The sequence below is a fragment of the Dunckerocampus dactyliophorus genome, chromosome 14 (assembly GCF_027744805.1).
Source record: "Dunckerocampus dactyliophorus isolate RoL2022-P2 chromosome 14, RoL_Ddac_1.1, whole genome shotgun sequence".
Classification (NCBI taxonomy): Eukaryota; Metazoa; Chordata; class Actinopteri; order Syngnathiformes; family Syngnathidae; genus Dunckerocampus; species Dunckerocampus dactyliophorus.
Window position 1 is genome coordinate 16,033,074 of NC_072832.1, and position 18,335 is coordinate 16,051,408.

The 18,335-nt window shown below is 38.6% G+C and overlaps 2 protein-coding genes across 7 annotated transcripts; both read left to right on the forward strand.

Annotated features, from left to right (window-relative positions):
• The first annotated feature begins 3,638 nt into the window (after nucleotides 1–3,638).
• mocos (molybdenum cofactor sulfurase) lies at nucleotides 3,639–11,275 on the forward strand. 6 transcript variants are annotated; one of them, XM_054799315.1, is made up of 16 exons: nucleotides 3,639–4,031; nucleotides 4,108–4,197; nucleotides 4,273–4,339; nucleotides 4,447–4,706; nucleotides 4,962–5,091; nucleotides 5,170–5,246; nucleotides 5,319–5,518; nucleotides 5,619–5,735; nucleotides 7,287–7,655; nucleotides 7,746–7,908; nucleotides 7,979–8,066; nucleotides 8,408–8,532; nucleotides 9,391–9,487; nucleotides 9,622–9,751; nucleotides 9,858–9,962; nucleotides 10,127–11,275. In XM_054799315.1, the coding sequence occupies exons 1-16, from the start codon at nucleotides 3,920–3,922 to the stop codon at nucleotides 10,268–10,270; spliced, it is 2,274 nt and encodes a 757-aa protein (XP_054655290.1). In that variant the 5' UTR covers nucleotides 3,639–3,919; the 3' UTR covers nucleotides 10,271–11,275. The 6 variants fall into 6 exon arrangements, 3 of the variants coding, with proteins under 3 accessions (XP_054655290.1, XP_054655289.1, XP_054655288.1); XM_054799314.1 differs by having other exon boundaries at nucleotides 3,639–3,874; nucleotides 3,958–4,031; nucleotides 4,447–5,091; XR_008573717.1 differs by having other exon boundaries at nucleotides 4,447–5,091; nucleotides 9,391–9,473; nucleotides 9,690–9,751; nucleotides 10,127–10,171.
• Nucleotides 11,276–11,380: 105 nt separating this feature from the next.
• Nucleotides 11,381–18,228, forward strand: si:ch211-117n7.7 (Monoacylglycerol lipase ABHD12-like). The gene is made up of 13 exons (XM_054799316.1): nucleotides 11,381–11,652; nucleotides 13,050–13,162; nucleotides 13,245–13,350; nucleotides 13,434–13,553; nucleotides 13,663–13,693; nucleotides 13,779–13,824; nucleotides 14,061–14,190; nucleotides 15,430–15,467; nucleotides 15,538–15,617; nucleotides 15,723–15,805; nucleotides 16,513–16,591; nucleotides 16,665–16,786; nucleotides 16,868–18,228. Exons 1-13 carry the CDS (start codon nucleotides 11,396–11,398, stop codon nucleotides 16,887–16,889), a joined length of 1,227 nt encoding a protein of 408 aa, XP_054655291.1. The 5' UTR covers nucleotides 11,381–11,395; the 3' UTR covers nucleotides 16,890–18,228.
• Nucleotides 18,229–18,335: the final 107 nt, after the last annotated feature.

An 18,335-nucleotide genomic window follows, 5' to 3' on the forward strand; every position in this document is an offset into this window, starting at 1 on the left:
CAGACTAAGTATCATGGTTGGAAGTTCAACAAAGAAGGTCAATTAAAGTTTATTGTCTAATTTTAAAAAAAAAGTAGATCTGGAGCATATCATTTGAGATGACAAGACATTTCAATTACATGTTGTTTATGACTAATCCCCCCCTCCTGTGCTGATGGTTTTGTAGGGGAAGGGATTATATGTAATGAGATTACTGCAGGGATTACTTAAAACTTGTTGGTGTAACTAGTTCCAGTTCGATTCAAAGAACAACAGTGTCTCCCTAAAAAGAAACGATACAACATAAGTCTAACATGCTCCAGTGATGACATTGAATTGCATTTGTATTTAATTGTGCCATTTCTCATTTGGAGAGTGTACTCAATTTGCAGGTGTTTAATTGCCTTTGAATAAAGGACTGAAACACATTATAGGAATTGGATTGTAGTTGACACCATTATGCCTTTAATTGCTTATTTAATGCTAATGGTAAGGGTAATGGTTTATTTGTTTCAATCATGCTTAACAGAGTTACATTATGTACACATCCGAGAAGACGAAAGAAGAAGCAGATCTGGTTTAATTGTACCTCTTCGCCGTGTCTCAACAATAATATAATATACAGTAATGGCTACAGTAATTCAGCCACATTGAAGGGTTTTCCAGCATGAACCGCCTTTTTGAGGTCATGCCACAACATCTCAATAGGATTCAGATCATGACTTTGACAAGGCCACTCCAAAGTCTTCATTTTGTTTTTCTTCAGCCATTCAGAGGTGGACTTGCTGGTGTGTTTTGGATCATTGTCCTGCTGCAGAACCCAAGTTTGTGTCAGCTGGAGGTCACCAACAGATGGTCTGACATTCTCCTTCAGGACTTTTTGGTAGACAGCAGAATTCATGGTTCTATTTATCACAGCAAGTCTTCCAGGTCCTGAAGCAGCAAAACAGCCCCAGACCATCACACTACCACCACCATATTTTACTGTTGGTATGATGTGCTTTTTCTGAAATGTGCTGTTACATTTACTCCAGATGTAATGGGACACACACCTTCCAAAAAGTTAAACATTTGTCTTGTCAAACCACAGAGTATTTTCCCAAAGGTCTTGGGGATCATCAAGATGTTTTCTGGCAAAATTGAGACGAGCCTTAATGTTCTTTTTGTTCAGCAGTGGTTTTCGTCTTGGAACTCTGCCATGTAGACCGTTTTTGCCCAGTGTCTTTCTTATGGTGGAATCATGTACACAGATCTTAACCCAGGCAAAACAGCCCTGTAGTTCTTTGGATGTTGTTGTGGGGTCTTTTGTGACCTCTTGGTTGAGTCGTCGCTGGACTCTTGGGGTAATTTTGGTTGGCTGGCCACACCTGGGAAGGTTCACCACTGTTCCATGTTTTCACCGTTTGTGGATAATGGCTCTCACTGTGGTTCGCTGGAGTCCCATAGCTTTAGAATTGGCTTTATAACCTTTTCCAGACTGATAGATCTCAAATAATCTCAGTTAAGTTATGTTTTAACAGGGGGCAATCAGTTTTTCACGCAGGACCGTGTAGGTTTGGATTTTTTTCTCCCTTAATGTTCTCCCTTGTGTTCAGTTGTGTTGTCATTGACTAATATTTCAATTTGTTTGATGATCTGAAACATTTAAGTGTGACAAACATGCAAAAAATAAGAAATTAGGAAGGGGGGCAAACACTTTTTCACACCACCGCGTATGACACACATCCTTAATTTATTGTCTTATTCGGTAAAAAAAAAAATGGTAAAATTCAATTTCATTGTTTGAGGTGGTCTGATTTATAAAGTGCCCCTGAAAAAGGGACACAAGCCCATGTACTGCAGCAGATTGTATGACACTTTTACAGATCAAATAAGACAAATCATTCCAGGTGGACTATTACAATTATAGGCGTAAAATATTGTGTGTGTATGAAATATATGATGAGAAAATATGTCATTTTAGTAGCATAAAGTTAGAAAAATACATTTTTTAAAATGTCGTCATATTATGAGAAACAAAACAACTAATCAAGTTGTAATTTTAGAAAAATTAGGTTGCGGGAAAAGTTTCAATAAGGTTTCAATATTATGGGAATAAAGTCATAATTACATGAAAAACATTTACAAGAAGAAAGTTAAACTACAGGGTGTCCCAAAAAACGTATACACACTGAATAATTGTAAACTAGGTGTTTATTATAATTTACAAACATTTTATTGTTTTGTCATCACATGTTCTCAAACTACTCTAAATTGTCCATAGGTATGAATGTGAGCGTGAATGGTTGTTTGTCTGTATGTGCCCTTGCAACCAGTCCAGGATGTACCCCACCACTCACCCGAAGTCAGCTGGGATAGGCTCCAGTATACCCCGCGACCCTAGTGAGGACAAGAGGCATATAAAATGGATGGATGGATGTTCTCAAACTGACGTCCGTTCTGGTCCAGACACCGCAGACAACGCAAAGCAATGGAATCGCACACATCATGAAACAATTCCCTTGGTATTTGTGTGCATTGACATTTAATGGATGCTCTCAATTCAGCAACAGTTGCAGATCTCACAGCGTAGACTTTGTCTTTTAGGTATTAAAAAAAGTCTAGTGGTGTGAGGTCTGGTGAACGTGGAGGATATTCAACGAATGCCCTGCGTCCAATCCACCTGTTTGGCAAGATCTCGTCAAGGAAGGATCTAACATCGAGATGGTAGTGTGGGGGTGCCCCGTCTTGCTGAAAATAAAACTTCTGATCTTCGAAGTCTTCTCAAATACTTGGCATGACAGACAAACATTGTTTTGGGCCACCCTGTATTTGGAAAATTAAAAAACCAACAACAACAGCAAACACGGAAAAAACAGCTAATTTTAATAATAAAGTCAAAATATCAAGAAAAAACGTATCCCACCTAAAAAAAGTCACAATTTTACAATGAGAAATTCATAATATTCTAACTGAAAACAATGTCATTTTACAAGCACAGTCAAAATATTAAAAGAAAAAATACCTTATTTCTTAGAAATCATAATATTATGAGAAACAAACAAACCAAAATAAAGTTGCAATTTTTGGAAAATTAGGTTGAGGAAGACATCATAATTAGGGAATAAAGGAAAAAATAATTATGGCAATAATGATGATATTACAAAAATAAAATTTATGAAGATTATTTCAGAAGAAAGTTGACATACTTGAAAAATGTCCAGAAAAATGGGAAAAAAGGAGCAAAGGTGGAAGTTCATACTAATTTTTCACCTAAATCAACAAGCTGAGATGGATTTTTTTCTTTAAATACATATACCATCTTAGCATATCTACATGTGTTGCTTCACAAAATATTAACGTGGCTCTTGCATCCTTTTATTTTTCAGTATGTGGCCTTTGGTGCAAACAGTTTGGACAGCCCTGTTGTAGCTCCTACTGTACTGTCTGATACAGTATCCAGAGTTTATATATGACATAAATATAATGTAGAATACATATAACAATATCAACAATGTAACATATGAACAACACAAATATATTTGTGAAAATATGGCAACATAGAAGATACCTAAAAAATATGGATGTCATCGTGTGAGTATTGAGCCAATAATTATACTACACTACTACTACTACGGTATCTATTTTATCGATACTTGGATCGACCATCCCACCCCAAGTCACTACCCTTTAATTGTTTAACATTAGTTTTCGTTAATATTCCGTGGCTTTGTATGTTTTATGGGCGTAGTCCGCTGTCACTGCGGTAGAAAAACGAGTATGAAGTCTTTAAACTCGACGGGACGACCAGAGTAGTGTAATTTTAACTCTCGGGGAAAGAGGGCGTATAGTCACAGGACTTTGACAAGGAAGCTGTCAATCATTGTCGTTTGGTAGATGGTCAGAGGTTAGCTCGGTGCGTCAAACCGGCGAGATTTTGAGTGTATCTCCAGTCAGTTCGATGGACTTCCACAAACTTAACTCTTTTGAAACTTTTAGAGAGGTGTGGAGCCATTACGGTTATGGAGAAAACTTGGAGGAGCTGCGTCAGCGGGAGTTCGCTCGAATTAAAGGTAAACACTTTTGTGTCCCCTTGTGAATTTTCTGTGAGTTCATTTCAAGTCGACATGGCGGCGCATGTACACACAGGCACCGTGTATCTGGATCATGCAGCAACTACTCTGTACCCACAATCTCTGGTCACCGATTACTGCCAGGATATGTCCAGGAGCGTGTACGGTACGTGAACCACAACGTGTATCGGGTGTTCTACGAAGCACTACAATTTGAAATTTTGTGTCATCATCCTAACAGGGAATCCTCACAGCCACAACCTCAGCAGCAGGTTAACACACGACACCGTGGAGAGGGTCAGGTACAGGTGAGTTCTAATCATTCCCTTAGAAACATGCCAAATGGGCCCATGTACCCTCCTTTAAAGCACCATTGCAGGAAATAAGTTTTAAAAAAATGATCATTATCTTTCAGGATATTGCAGCATTTCAACACCACCCCCGAGGACTACTCTGTGATTTTCACTTCGGGCTGTACAGCCGCTCTCAAATTAGTGGCAGAGGGCTTCCCCTGGAGGCCACAGACGGAAAGCGAGGCAGGCAGTCACTTCTGCTACCTTACTGACAACCATACATCTGTTGTTGGCATAAGAGGACTAACATCTGACTGGGGAGTAGTTATCCTTCCGGTCTACCCCCAGGAAGTGGAAAATAGGGGAAAAGATAAGGCTCAAGGTGAAAATGCGGTTTGTCAAACGCCACATCTTTTCTGCTACCCAGCGCAGAGCAACTTTTCAGGGAGGAAGTATCCCCTTAGCCATGTAAAAGGCATCCAGGCAAGGCGTCTTTACCCAGCATGTGACCATCAAGGCCAATGGTTTGTGCTGCTCGATGCAGCCTCGCTTGTCAGCTGTTCCCCGCTAAACCTCCAAGACTGCCCTGCTGATTTTATTCCCATCTCCTTCTACAAGATATTTGGCTTTCCCACAGGTCTGGGGGCCCTTCTTGTCCGCAACCACGCAGCAGGCATACTAAAAAAGACTTACTTTGGGGGAGGCACGGCCGCGGCTTACCTTTCTGGGGAAGATTTTTATGTGCAGGCTGCAAACGTTTCCGACAGGTAAAACAGCCTCTGAAAACTCAGCATGACTTTTTTGTGCGTTTTGACTTATATAACGTTTGTTTTCTCCTGGATAAGATTTGAAGATGGCACTGTCTCATTCTTGGACATTGTTGCTCTCAACCATAGCTTTGAAACTCTGTACAGGATCACTGGTATGTAACTGGTATGTAAGATAACAAATATGACACATAACAACAGTACATTCTTCCTTTTCTTTCTTTCAGGGTGCATGCTAAACATAGAGCAGCACACCTTTGGCTTGGCACGCTACACTTACATGCTTCTGTCAAGTCTTTGCCATGGCAACAGGCGACCAGTGGCCCAGATGTACACGCAAGGCCAGTTTGAGAGTCCGAGCACACAGGGCGCAATCCTAAACTTCAACCTTATGGATTCTCATGGGAAAATAATTGGGTATTCTCAGGTGCATACAATGAATTGTTTCTGCCTAATCAAATAAATGACTCAATGGTATGACGTATGCATTGACAGTGCTTAAGAGTCGCAAAATTATTCCATTACAGGTGGATAGAATGGCAAGTTTGTACAACATCCATGTGCGCACTGGTTGCTTCTGCAACACTGGAGCTTGTCAGAGCTTCCTGGGGATTACAAATCAGCAGATGAGGAGAAACCTACAGGTAAGCAATCAAGGTAAACGCAATACAGTAGATCTCCGATTTTCACGGGTGTGACCTTTCGGGACCACCAGGGAATGGCGAAAATCCAATTTGTAACACACAGGTCCCTCCCCCTTCAAACCTTCTTGCTAGCTTATTAAACACTTATTAAATGCATTTACAGAATATAAAAAATTGTATAGGTGTATTGTATAGGTACTCACCACTAATGAATGATAATGTTCGATGATCGACGAACACAGGAAATATGAATCACGGTGTAGAAGTTACACATGATAGAACTTCGGCTAGTGCACGCCCCAGTTAGCGTGTTTTTCGGTTAACGTTGAAAATTCATACCAAAATTTTGCCTTGATTTGCGTACAACATGCCGCACGTCTTAGTGTATTTTTTTTTACACAAAAAGCCTGTTAGCTTGCTACAACGTGGGCACCGGAAGTCAGTGCCGTTACCCATCTGCGATGTCATCGGAGGTTGACTTTGTAGTTCTTTGCTCGCTAACACGATCACTTCACAAGGCTCAAAAATGTTAACACAAAACAGGTTTTTCTAGTTTTACAATTATAGTTTTACATGCATAAAACAATTCTAAATGCATATAAATGATGAATCAAAAGGATAAATGGACATTTAAGGTTGCTTTTACCTTCAATGAAATTCAATGAAGACGTGATTCTTGCCAAAGACATAATGTGTGTCTTTTGTGTTTGGCAATGAGTTATTTCTTGAATTCAATAGTGTTTCTCACCACCTTTTTATAAAATGCTGTCACTTCCAACTCTCTTTGGCTCCATTTTAGGTTATTTTGAAGGCGTGATTTAAAAAAAAAAAAAAGCAGTGACTTGATGTGAGAATTTATTACGTGCAAGAAAATAGCCCATCAAAACACAAAGGTGGTGTCCATGTTGATCTCGCTGCGACTTTGTGTCTTTGGCAAGAAACATGTCTTCAGTGAAGGTAAAAGTAACCTTAAATATTTATTTATCCCTTTCTTTTCTCATTTATATGCATGTAGAATTGTTTTCTGCATGTAAAACTATAAAAACATGTATTGTGTTAACATTTTTGGCTTCCTGTAACAAATGTATCGTATTTACATTATTTCTTATGGGGGAAAAAATTATTTAGTTAGAGTATGTTTTGGTTAGTCAGACCTTCAGGAACTGATTGACACTAACCAAGGTTTCACAGCACAGGTTTCACTTTTGCATCTCACAGCAACTACAGTGTGTTCAAGGACCGCTGAGCAAAGTGCAAAATCTCAACACTTGACAAAAAAAAAACATCAGTGCAGCATAAAGACAAACTGGGGGCTTTTGTAACAGTGCTATAGGTGTGCTGTACATATTACCTGTGTTATGACATATTTATGAATTGTTACCGACAGGGTGTGTTTTCTGCGGAAAGAACAGCCTGTTTTGGGAGAAAAAAAAGCATTAACCAAAAGTCTGTGAATTTGAGAGGCTGTGACTGCTGATTCGCTAATGTGCGGGGATCCACTGTATTTTAAAATCTATGCTCATTGAATAAAATGTCATTTTTCACTCCAAGGCCGGCCACGTCTGCGGAGACACCATTGACTTGGTGGATGGGCAGCCAACCGGATCTGTTCGCGTGTCCTTTGGCTACATGTCAACATTTGACGACTGTCAAAAGTTCCTGAGCTTTGTTGCTGAGTGCTTTGTGGAGAAACCAGTGACAATGGACCAGGCAAGACTAGAGAGGCTTAAAGCAGCTGGAGCATCAAATGAGGAGACTACAGTCAATATCACTGAAGTAACGCACAAAGACCAAGAAAAGAAGGAAATTACAGAATCCTCCCAAAGTGGATTTGAATTCATATGTCCAGACAGCCATGAAGGAGCTTATACACTGACCAACATTTACATATATCCCATCAAATCATGTGGCGCAGTTGAGGTTTCAGCATCCCTTTCTGTTATTGTATCATCCTTGACTATATTGACAGTATGCATTTCTTAATAAAGTGCATTTTCTCTTGTGCTCTAGGTCCACAACTGGCCAGTAGGACCGCTGGGTTTACTGTATGACAGAGGCTGGATGGTGGTAAATGTAAATGGTGTGTGCCTGAGTCAAAAAAGAGAACTACGTTTATGCCTCATTCGCCCACAAGTCCATCTATCCTCAAACGAGTTGCTCTTGCAGGCATCAGGTCAGTCAGTCACCAGCTCTGAAAGTGACAAGCAAAAAAGAGTGATTTGTCTTTTCCCATCGTCCTGCAGGGATGGATACCATTTCAGTTCCACTGGAAATCAGAACCGGAGTAGATGCAAGCTATCCAGTCTGTCAGACTAAAGTTTGTGGTGATAGGTGAGCTGTGGACGGGAAACACAACACATGTTTTACAATATTTTTACTAGCAGCAAGTAGTGATACATTCTCCTTTGCCTGCACTCAAGGCAGTACTCTTTGAATACAAATTATATTGTTAGGCCGCTAATGTTAAAGGAAATAGACTATTTCCCATTTTTATTAATGGGAAAGGAAATAATGACAATGAGCTGATTTTAAATGCTTTTGTTGGGTCAGAATAAAAAAAAATGTATTCAGCCAGAAACTCTTGGATTAGGTGTCGCACAAAGTAGTAATGATATCAAAGTCAGTAGATTTCTCCTGGGGGCTCTTAAATACAATCCTCCTCCCTCCCCTAGGGTGGAGACGGTGGACTGTGGTGATGAAGCTGCATCATGGCTTTCAGATTTTCTTGGACAACCATGCCGCCTGATAAGACAAAGTCCTAATTTCACTCGAGGCATGAAAAAGAAGTCTGACACAGGTAATCCTGTTGGAATTATTCTCCATCTTCACTCGAGTCTAAGTTTTCCAAAAGTTCAGTTTTTAAGGACAATAACCTAAATTTGCCTTTGGACAAGAGGCCAAAACTCATAGAAAAGTAGTGTTATAGTGTTTTTAAAATATCCATATTTGTCTTGACATAGCCTCACAGTCCTTGCATATTTACATTGCGTATGACTGCTAAATAACTCGACATGGGGCCAAAGAAAGTTGCAATTTAATAAAAAGGTGAGAAACGCAATTAAATTCGAGAAATAACTCATTGCAAAGTACGAGGAGGGCCTCCTCTCCGCCCATCACTGTCTTTGCCTACAAAAGTCTTCTATAAATGTAAAAATAATGTTTAATGTTTGTTTTATTTATGAAATGTGTTATTTTCATTAGTCATTTAATTATTTTTGCATTGTTTTCTGCATGTAAAACTACCATTGTTAATATATATAAAATTAATTTTTTTGCTAATGCTTTTGAGTGTCTGGACTGATTAATGGGGTTTCCATTATTTCCAACGGGATAAATTGCTTCTGTTTTCGTACATTTCGGTTTTAGTCTTACCTTTCGAAACGAATTAACAATGAAAATTGAGGTACCACTGGTGCTCTCTTCTACTGAGTAAACTACATGTTCCTCAACAGAACATTTTGTCCAAATTATTCGAAAATGACTTGAAAGTAGACTGGGTGAACTACAGCATATTGACAGATGCACTAATAGTACACTTTGTATGTAATAATTGCTCCACCTCGTGGAGTACAACTTCAATTTTCAGACACATTGAGAATGCAGACCATTTGCAGCTGCTGAAATTGATGGGTAATATAAAGTATTTCCCTTCCAGCCATCACCTCCCCGCCGCTCTCCCTGGTGAATGAAGCTCAGTATCTCATGATCAATCGTGCCAGCGTGGAGCTCATTCACAAAGTAATGAGCAGCAGGTTTGAACACACGACGTGTTATTCAAAAATACTCAATGTGCAATGAAAGCTACCGGGATGTATCAATGCCTCTACATTTACATAATATTGGAGTGCAATAACATAACATGCAATTTCCACCATTCCTTTCTAAGGCAAGACAATTCCGAGCTTGACACTCAAAACATCATCAGTCGGTTCCGAGCCAATTTTGTCATTGCAGGGGTTGAACCATTTGAGGAGGACGGTTGGTCACACTTGATTATTGGCAACATTCAATTCATGGTGAGCTGACACTTTTGCGATAACGTGATGAAGTCTTTTCATGTGTCAGAAGCGGATTCTTGTGTTGCATGTGCTATAACGTGCTTCCTGTGTGGTGAATTTAAAGGTGAAAGGTCAATGTGTACGTTGCCAAATGGTTGGAATAGACCAGAACACTGGGAGTAAAACAAAAGAGCCTCTTATGTCTCTTTCAACTCACCGCAGGGGAAAGGTTAGTCAACTGTAAAAATAATAATAATAATAATAAATAAAAATGTCCCTCCTTTTTGTGGACAAATAAATCATTTAATTCTGAGTAAGATTTGATTACACATTTTGTAAGGTTATAGATTTTATTAAATCAATCATGCTGCTTGGTACTGTTGCCATTTCTAGGTAACATTTGGCGTATACCTGACCCATCATGTGCCAGAAGGGTCCACTACAGCCGGTGTACTATGTACGGGAGCCCCATGCTTCGTGAAATGCACTGCAAAGACTGGAGACTTGCCCAAGACATCAGGGGGATTTCTGACATGATTGCAGATACCTGTCAAGTGTGCACAGGGATCTTTTTTTTTTTTTTTTTTTTTTACTGAGTTTTTATGTGTCCACATCCCTTATCCTTGGGACGCCGGTTCTTGCCCTTCTTAAGCAAACCAGCCAAAATACCTGAATGTACTTTCAATGTCAGCACAGTGAGTGTATTTTAAGTGAGTTAGTTTTTATTCCAGTGGTCTGAAATGAAGCAGTTGTAAGGTTTTCATTACATGTCTTGAATGTGTTCTTCCTGTAAGAGGCAAAACGTGTCAAGCCTGAAGCAAGCCAAGGCAGTCCCAGTGAAGAGGAAAACTACATCTAAACTAAAGTTGTCAGTCTCCATCATACACTTATTGCGAGAAACAATTGCTTGTTGTGAATAGGGTTAGAAGAGCTGCAGCCCAGTTTCGGGTCAGCCAACAGAAATCACATTTTCAAGGTCTTAAATGAATTCATAAATGTGGCGCGTTTGGGACAAATGATGGACTTCAGCCACTTCCTGTTGTTAAACGTAACTGTACTGTATTTCTGCACCACAGCACTCTGCCATTGCATGGACAAAAGGTTTGCAAATTGTATTTCAAACATACACGACACGACTGAATTTGTAACATTTGCTAGTGTAGGAAAGCTGCCTTCATGACTGACACCTTAAATTACAACTCCTTCAAGACCGCCCATTAAACTAAGGGTGGGCGATACTGTCCATTATGGTATCGATCCGATACCAAGTACATCCTGGGCCAGTTTTGCCCATACCGATATTATACATTTGGACTTTTTCGAGATAATTGCATGAATTTGTGATTTATTTCGCCTTAAATATATTGGTCATGGCAAACATTTCTTTAATCATCAAACTTACTTGTGATCTATCGCAAACATATAAGACAATGCAGCCATAAATAACACAAGTATTCCTGTTAATTCTATGCAAGTTAGTAAAATAAAGTTAATTAAAAACATCTTTTGACTCGCATTAAATAAAGTCTTCTGACTTTGTGTCCCCAAAACCCTCCTGAGTCCAATGACTTTGTAAACGATACATAAATTGAGCACTATAACACGACATAAAATACAGAAACAGACGGATAATAACGAGCTCATGGTGTTAGTATCGACCCCATGACTCCCCTTAGTATCGACATTGATCTTGGCTCGATCTGCTCGCCTTTACCTTCACTGCGCATTGGACGTGCTTGGGAAGAAACTTTTCACTGCGCATTGGACGCACTTGGGAAGAAGCTTTTCACTGCGCGTTGGACGTACTTGGGAAGAAACTTTAACCAGCCACTTTCAAAAATGAGAAAAAGGAATGACAACAAGAATGTATCATCCTCCGCCCAGGCAACTCCTCAACATCAGAGGAAGACGGAGAATGCGTGAGTTAGCATTTTAAGCTTATATAAACTCAAGTTATTAATGTTACAAAGTAGTAGTAGTAAGTAGTTCACGCCGATTAAAACTAACTATACATTTTACTGGGAGATGGTAGAAGTTAAAATACATACGCAACACATTAATCGTGTAATTTGCTGATTATAGACATAGTTACGCATTTATTTTTTTAAAATGCACGATAGAATAATCAAATTGACTTCCTGTTTACTCAGTGACGTAACGACAAACAATAAACTGGAACGCTCCAAGTAGAGGTGGGCGATACTGCAAATGTTGCTATCGGTGCGGTTTAAATTAAATACGGCATTGCCGATACCGATGCTTAAAATGCTTACATCTACTTACATGTTTTCAAGATCATTTAATGATTTTACCTTTAATTTGTTGATCGTGATTATAATAAGGTTAAAACACTGGTAAAGAAAATACTTTCATCAACAAACTTATTTATGAACAATTTAGCAATACAGATTACAGGGAAATTCAAACAATATATAAGAAAAATATAAGACAATGTAACTGTATCTACAATAATGTATCCTTTATTCCCTTTTATTATTTACAATTGTTTGAGCAAAATACAGTTAATCGTGCAAAATAAGGAGACTAAGGACTTATTGCCTGAGGTGTGTTTTTGTTTATACACAGTATAACAATATATAAACATAATAATATCAACAAATTGATATATGAACAACATAACATCAAAACATATGTATTTGTGAAACTAAACATAGAAGAGAACTGACGCTAGTATTGATCCAATACTGATACTCTGTCCTTGGTGTCAGTACGACAATATCGAGATCGCTAGAGTACAATGAAAATTGTAGAGCCAGGTGTGAGATATTGATGAAAAAGCATTAGGATACAGCTGTGGAAGTATGTGCTAAGTATGGACAAATGATTGGGCTTTTGGGAGACTGGTGGAATAATGACCTCTGATATGTTCCCCTTGAGAGGTGTGAAGAAATCAGGCTTTCCACTCAAAAGGCTCTTCTGTCTTATTAAAATCTTAATGGAGGGGGAGGAATGTATTGTCCATTAAGTGGAAAGAGTCTGAAGAGCATCCTCCTTTGTGATGTTGCCTCTAGCAAGGTCAGACATATTCCAGTGAGAGTCTGACATCTTGATCACATCACTCAGCTCTTATCACCCACATATTAGTAGACCCAGGGAGCCTGGACACAACCTTCATAAGCACAATGGGAAGATACAAATTCCTTCCAGATAAGACTACAGTTGTATGACCATACTGTATTGTGTTTACTGTGTTACATGACTGTGTTACTGTCATGTGTTAGCCCCGCGAAGAGAAAATCTGCAGCTAGAGAAATGTGATGACTTGAGTATTTTCTCTTTGTTTCTCTTTGCTTAGGCCCAGCTGGAAGCCAAGGGGTTTATTTATCCTGTTTGTTATCCTCGTTTTGGTGCCTTTCACACTGATAGTGGCACAGCGATTACTCCAGCACCTTGTTTACACACACAGACGTAAGTGAATTCTCTTTTTAGATGTAAAAACGATAATAGTGTGATTTGTTCACAAAAAGCCATACTTACTGCCTGTGTGCAGTCAAGGTTCCGTTCTTTACTGACCTCAGCCAGCCTGCTGACTTCTCCCAAAACCACACCATTAACATGTACTTAACATCAGAGCAGGGAATCTCTCTTGGTGTGTGGTGAGTCTTATTACTTTTACCTAACCTAAATGTGAATTTAGCGATGTAGTTCTTCATTTGATATTGTTTGTACTTGTTAAAAGGCATACGGTGCCTGCAAGTAAATGGAGGGAGGCACAAGGGAAAGGCCTGGCATGGTATGAAAGCACAATAAGTGATGGGAGTCCAGTTTTCATATATCTACATGGGAACACAGGCACAAGGTGGGTAACATGATGACTCGTGCGATAAATGACTCGTCAGGAAGCACAGGAAGATAAAGAATATCACCAATTAAATGGTAATATGATTCCATCCAAACTATTTCAACAGGGGGGCTTCTCATCGGGTGGGAACTGCAAAGGTGAGTGATCACCCACACAATCCTGTTCATCCTTTAGCAATATTATTAAAGTCAAAAAAGCCAAATGAGTCTTATCTGTCAACAGGTTTTGAGTGCACTTGATTACCATGCGATAGTGCTTGAATACAGAGGTTGGTGCTAACAAAGATTTCTATTTTTATAGTTTTCCTTTTTTGCATCCCCAATGATTGCAGAACTCATTAGCCTCACATCGATTCATTTAACCACTGTGTAGAAATGAAAGTTTAGGCAGTACTCCAGCAGCAGGTCAGTTTTTGGTGTGAAACTTTTCTTTAGCGTGACCGCCATCTAGTGGTGTCAACGAGCAGCTACATAGCGGTTGTGACAGATGTCGCTGGTTTTGCAGGATTTGGAGACTCAAGTGGCGAACCAACCGAAGTTGGACTTACTACAGATGCCCTCCACGTTTACAACTGGGTGAAAGAACGCAGTGGAAGCAGCCCGGTCATCCTCTGGGGACATTCTCTTGGCACTGGGTCAGTTAGTGTTGCAGCTTTCACAGTCAGAATGACTTAATGGCTACTTGGTGTACTGATGTATGATAATATTGCAATACTACCTTCATTTAATATGAGTAGATGTTCAATTTTAAAGGTACATGCTGATCTGCCTACAGATTTTGTAAACGCAAGTTATATTTTAAATTTATTCCACATAACACATTCCATATTTTAAGGGCAAGGAAATACTCCATCCAGTGAAGAAACCCTGAACAGAATCCATGCACTGTGGGGTGGCCGTCTGTCTCAACCGGTTGGGTTGAGATATAGCAGTGGTTTCCAAACTTTTTCCACTGAGGACCACATACTGAAAAATGAAAAGATGCAAGAAGAAATGTAATATGCTTAGAAGATATATATATTTCAAGAAAAAAAATGCATCTGGTGTAGGTGAAAATGCGTAGTATTAGTATGGACTTTAGTCTTTGCTCTTTTTTACCCATTTTTGCTGGGGGTTTTTTCCAAATATTGAAACTTTCTTTTCAAATAATCTTCATACATTTTTTTTCTTGTTGTATTATGACTTTTTTCCATAATATTATAACTTTTGCTCCAACCTATCATCATAATAGATGAAAGAATGAGCTGGAATTCACATCAAAAATATACAACAAAAGGTGGCGAGAAATACTTCAATATTGAATAAAGCAAAATTTTGTCTTCATCAAAAATCACTCCACGCTCTTTACTGTTCTCTGGTATTACCATATCTAACTTATTGTGTGGAGATATGGGGTTATAACTATGAAAGCAAGCTTTAAAAAAAATAAATAAATAAATTCCAAAAATTGTACTTTATTCTTTGTTTTGTTTGTTTCTCATAACATTACGACTTAAAAAAATAACTTCTTTTTTTATATTCCAACTTTATGTTACTAAAATTACATCATATTTCCTCATAATACTACAACGTCATTCTCATAAAAATAGGACTTTTTCTTGTTAGATTACAACTTTTTTCTCTTAATATTTTTACTTTATTCTTGTAAAATTACTGCAATATTTCCATTTCTTCTTTTGTCATTTTTTTTAAAAACTTTTGTTAATAAATTATATTTTTAGAATGTGCCACAGGCCAATTAAAAAAAAAAAAAAAAAAACAGACGATGGCTGCAAATGGCTCACAGGCTGCACTTTGAACACCCCTGAGATACAGAGAGAGACAGAATGGGGAATCTGCTTTACATTAATGTTGCTACTTGTGTGTCTTTGCAGAGTGGCCACTAACACTGCTGTCAAACTGCTTGAGCAAGGTGGGTTTAACGTAACAGGCAAGTGTTCATTATCAAATACAACCAGATCTTACTATGTTTGAATCAACAGGTATTGTTCTGGACGGCATTATTCTTGAAGCCATCTTTAATATGGCTGAACAAAAACTACCAAGGCATATATTTTCTTGGGTAGGCTTCATCAACATTTGTCATTGATGCTATTTCATTTGTTTATTTTAAACACTGTAAAATGTAACATAATATTGATTTTTTTTTTTATTCATGTTTTTCTAGTATTACTGGAAATTTCCTGGCATGGGATATTTTTTTCGGGAGCCATGGGCTGAAAATAAAATTGACTTTCCCAATGAGGATAAGTAAGTTGCAAACATGATGCAGTGGAACTTCCATAGATGAACACAATTGTGGTTGACTTTCAAGTTTCCAAACAGATTTTCCCATGGAAATTACAGCGGATCCCTGCGCATTCATCATTCAGCATTCATGGCACTGCAAATTTGCTTTTTTTGTCATCGGGAAAATCTTTTTTTCAGCAGAAAACACCTCTCATTCACCTGTTATTAAAGTAATTGATAAACATGTGGATAAAAAGTGGTGCAGCTGCATGTACCACTTAAAAAAAAAAGCCCATGCTTACACTTCAGTGATCATGTTTTTTGTGTGTTCGTGTTGATGTTGTGCACTTTGTTTGACGGTCCTTGGACGCGCCATAGTTGCTGTGTGATGCAAAATGAAACTATATAACTTGACTCAGATCCATCTATTCATGGATCATCTTCCCTTATCATTCATTAGTGGTGAGCACGAGCCATGTGTCAAAACTTTTTATGGGCGTAACGTTCACTCACATTTTTTTTACATTTGCCGGTGGCCGTAGAATGTGGAGTGGGGATCTACTGTACTTTAGTATCAGCTTGATAAAATTGCTTTGGCTATGTACAACAACAGAAGTGTACATTTATTTAACTGTACTGCTCAAACTGTACTGACCTATACTCTTGTTATTTGATCAAAACGAATACTAATCATTCATGGCTTCATGTGTTTGTATTTTATTCTGCAGTTTAAGAAAAATGAGAAGCCCAATTCTTTTCCTTCATTCAGAGGATGATCAGTTTATTCCCATTGGGATTGCTCAGCGAGTATGCATGACTCAAAATGGTAATTGCCAACAAATATGAAAGTGCTATATTTCTAACTATATTTTCCCTCCAGCTGTACAAGGTAGCAGTGAGTGCCCAGAATGCAGAGCGGGTCAAGCTTGTAACTTTTGAAGGTTCCCTTGGGTACCTGCACAATGGATTATACAAAGACCCCCGTCTGCCTGACATCATAAGGTGACAACAAATTTGAATGATGGTCATTTGCAAAGATGTTAAGTGGAAGTTGATTGACATTGCATAATTTCTCCTCCACAGGAAGTTCATCTTGTCTGTGTAAAGTGGGCTGTACGAGTCCAGCAGTTATTCAATATGGCGTGTGTACACACAGTATGTGAGAGAAGGAGGTACAGTCGTCCCTCGTTTATCGCGTTTAATTGGTTCCGGACCCTACTGCGATAAATTTTCACGAAGTGGGACTCAATAGTAATAATTTGAATGTAGTTAGAGCATAGAAAAGCTGTTTATGACTTTCTAAATACAATTTTTTACCATTATTAGAGCCCTGTTGACATGAAATAACACCCCATAGTCACTTTTACACTCCTATTATTCTTTGTTTACACCACATTGCTAATGCGCAGGCTACATCACTGCAGGGGCATAAGAAGACGGCTGCTGCTAACATATCAATCTACCGAGCTAACTAGTTAGCCTCTCCAATTTACTTATTCTAAATGTAAGCAAGTGTTTCAAACAGAGTGGGGAACAATGCTAAAATTAGAGGCCGAAACCTTACCACTTCCACACGAATGAGAGAACTATGTTATGTCTGACATGCGGTGGCTGACTACATGCAGGGTGATGGTAATCTAATCTCATGTCATGTCTCATTAATGTAACATTACTGACGCCTAGTGGCCAGAATACTACATAAACTTGTGTTTCAATCTTTTTTGACTAATAATAATCTATAGGGAAGCACGAAACAGCAGTCATTTATTAATTAATTTTCAAAAACTGGTGATAGACGAAGGAAGTGAGGTTCGAACCGTGACATAGCGAGGGACGACTGAACTGTAAATCATGTGCTTTGTCTCAAAAATTTTATGATGTTTATTGGCTCATTTCCATGTCATGATTGTTGGGAATATGTGATTACAAAAATAATTTGTGGGCTATTACTCCATAGGGAAATATAATGAGGCTACAGGAGATGTGTTCTACAGTACACTGACACAAAGTGACAATGCCTTGCTTTAACTAACTTTAAATTGCTTATTGCGCATCATACTTGATTAACTGATCATTTAGAATTCCAGCAATTGTGTGGAATTAGTTACTTATATAAAAATGTAGTGCTTCGCTTGGCTGCCATCATCAATGGCACTGTTGATTCTGTCCAAACATTTCTTTCAGTCTATATGTCTGTCCATTTTCTGTACGGCTTATCCTTAGTGAAAAGCCACGCACGCACGGGAAGGACATGCAAACTCCACACAGAGATTTTCCAATGGAGAGTCAAACCCGGACCCCCGTGCAGCACAGCTCTTTCAAGTTCAAGTTAAATTAAATTCTGTTGTTGTACAGGGTATATTCACATATTAGATCATCTTTAATGCCACTGTATCACAAATTCAACACCTGTGTCTTGATTTGCTTGAATTAAATATCTTCTTTTCACGTGCTTAACAACTGTATTATTTCTCTATTAAGCTGTGTGTGCATTAAGACGCTCTACGTTTTTTTTTTTTTTTTTTAGAATAGCAGTATTGTGTGTTCCTTC